This window comes from Priapulus caudatus, unplaced genomic scaffold, assembly GCF_000485595.1.
Source record: "Priapulus caudatus unplaced genomic scaffold, Priapulus_caudatus-5.0.1 Scaffold99, whole genome shotgun sequence".
In the NCBI taxonomy this organism is placed as follows: domain Eukaryota; kingdom Metazoa; phylum Priapulida; class Priapulimorpha; order Priapulimorphida; family Priapulidae; genus Priapulus; species Priapulus caudatus.
Genome location: NW_014577160.1, coordinates 73,694 through 75,215, shown reverse-complemented (window position 1 = coordinate 75,215; position 1,522 = coordinate 73,694). Strand labels below are relative to the sequence as shown.

At 45.3% G+C, this 1,522-nt stretch overlaps 1 protein-coding gene across 1 annotated transcript in view; it reads right to left on the bottom strand.

The window, feature by feature from the left end:
- The window catches only part of LOC106805074 (DNA polymerase theta-like), a 35,569-nt gene that overhangs the window by 10,088 nt on the left and 23,959 nt on the right, over positions 1-1,522 (bottom strand). Inside the window, exons 14-16 of the mRNA XM_014806552.1 lie at positions 1,177-1,279; positions 734-884; positions 189-381 (exon numbers count right to left, since the gene is read on the bottom strand). Of these exons, the coding sequence (XP_014662038.1) occupies positions 189-381; positions 734-884; positions 1,177-1,279 (447 nt within the window). The remainder of the gene's footprint in view (positions 1-188; positions 382-733; positions 885-1,176; positions 1,280-1,522) is intronic.

The following is a 1,522-nucleotide window of genomic DNA, read 5'->3' as shown; positions in this document are numbered from 1 at the left end:
AATACAAAAATAAATAAATAAAAGATTTATGAGGAGAATTTGCATTATTCTCGGACAAATAATTTTAGTAACAACCTGCTTTACATAACCTAAAAACACTGACTTTACATGATTATGTTGTCACTGATTATATATCTCTAATATACCACGATTTTATTACGAATGGTTTGGCATTCACGTAACAGCACCTCTGCTATGCTATCGAGTGAGTTGAGAGAGAATCGGTGTCCGGCTAGCTTGTGTGCCTGCTCCTCTAATGCCGCCTGCTGCGCTAGCAAGACGCTCTTCACTGATTCGCACGTGTCCACGCACAGTCCCATGCCATTCAATTCCATCTGAGAGAGCATCTTCATGCAGGGCATCTCGATGCTGGTGAACACACTGCAACACATGGCGTTACAAGCATTCGTGTCTGTAATACGAACTACGGCTCTTAGAATTCCTTGTACACATGCACACACGCACACACTATACACGTACGTACAGACACACACACAACACATGTACGCACGTACACACGCACAGACACACACCTGCACACAACATACGTACGCACAGACACACGTACGCATGCACGTACGCATGTACACACACGCACACACGCACGCATCCACACACGCGCACGCGCACGCACACGCGCACGCACACACACACACACACACACACACGCATACACACACACACACACACACACACACGCAGGCACACATTGTCTGCTGTAAGCTGCACCTACTTCATCAAGTCGTGCTGCTGCAGTCTCGCACGGAGCTGTTGCATCAGAGAGAGGCACGTGAGAGCTTCACACGCGGCGCGCGCCCGCCCGCTCACCCGTGTTTCCACCTGCATGCCCAGGCCACCCATCCCTCGACACTTTTCCGCCACGGCTGCGAAACGCAGGAAACCAAGTGAACACGAGAGTAAAAACGAAATTGCGACAAAACACGCAAACGTCAACATAAGATACGGTTATTATTATACTATTAGAGAACGTTAGAACAGATGATGTGCAATGTACATGACAGTGTAAACTATCCAGGCAACATGTAATATTACTGTATTACAGAAAGACACTATCATAAAGTCGGCAATAGCCCGGTTGGAACTGTTATGCGCTTGGAGCATGAGTATGTATGCATACGAGGCATATATAATGTGAGGAATAAGGGGTGACTTTACCAGATGTGGATTTTGGAGCCATGGGAAGATAGTCTGTGATGAGTTCATGGAGATTCTTCACTTTGGAATCTGGGTCCAACAGCCATAAAGCCACGTTTGGATCCTTATGTGGGAACAACATGATTTATTTATATTAATGCATACAATATTACCTATACAATATTATACGTAACGTGAAATGATTATCGAATTCTCGAGAACTACGAATATACATTTCAACAGAAATCTCGTGAAAACCCTGTGATAGAATTTAGTGCTGAACATTTTTAGACAGTTCTACAGACACCAGTGACATCAATATAAGTGACAAACAAGTGCCGCAGAGCGACAGCGCTCACCTGACGGC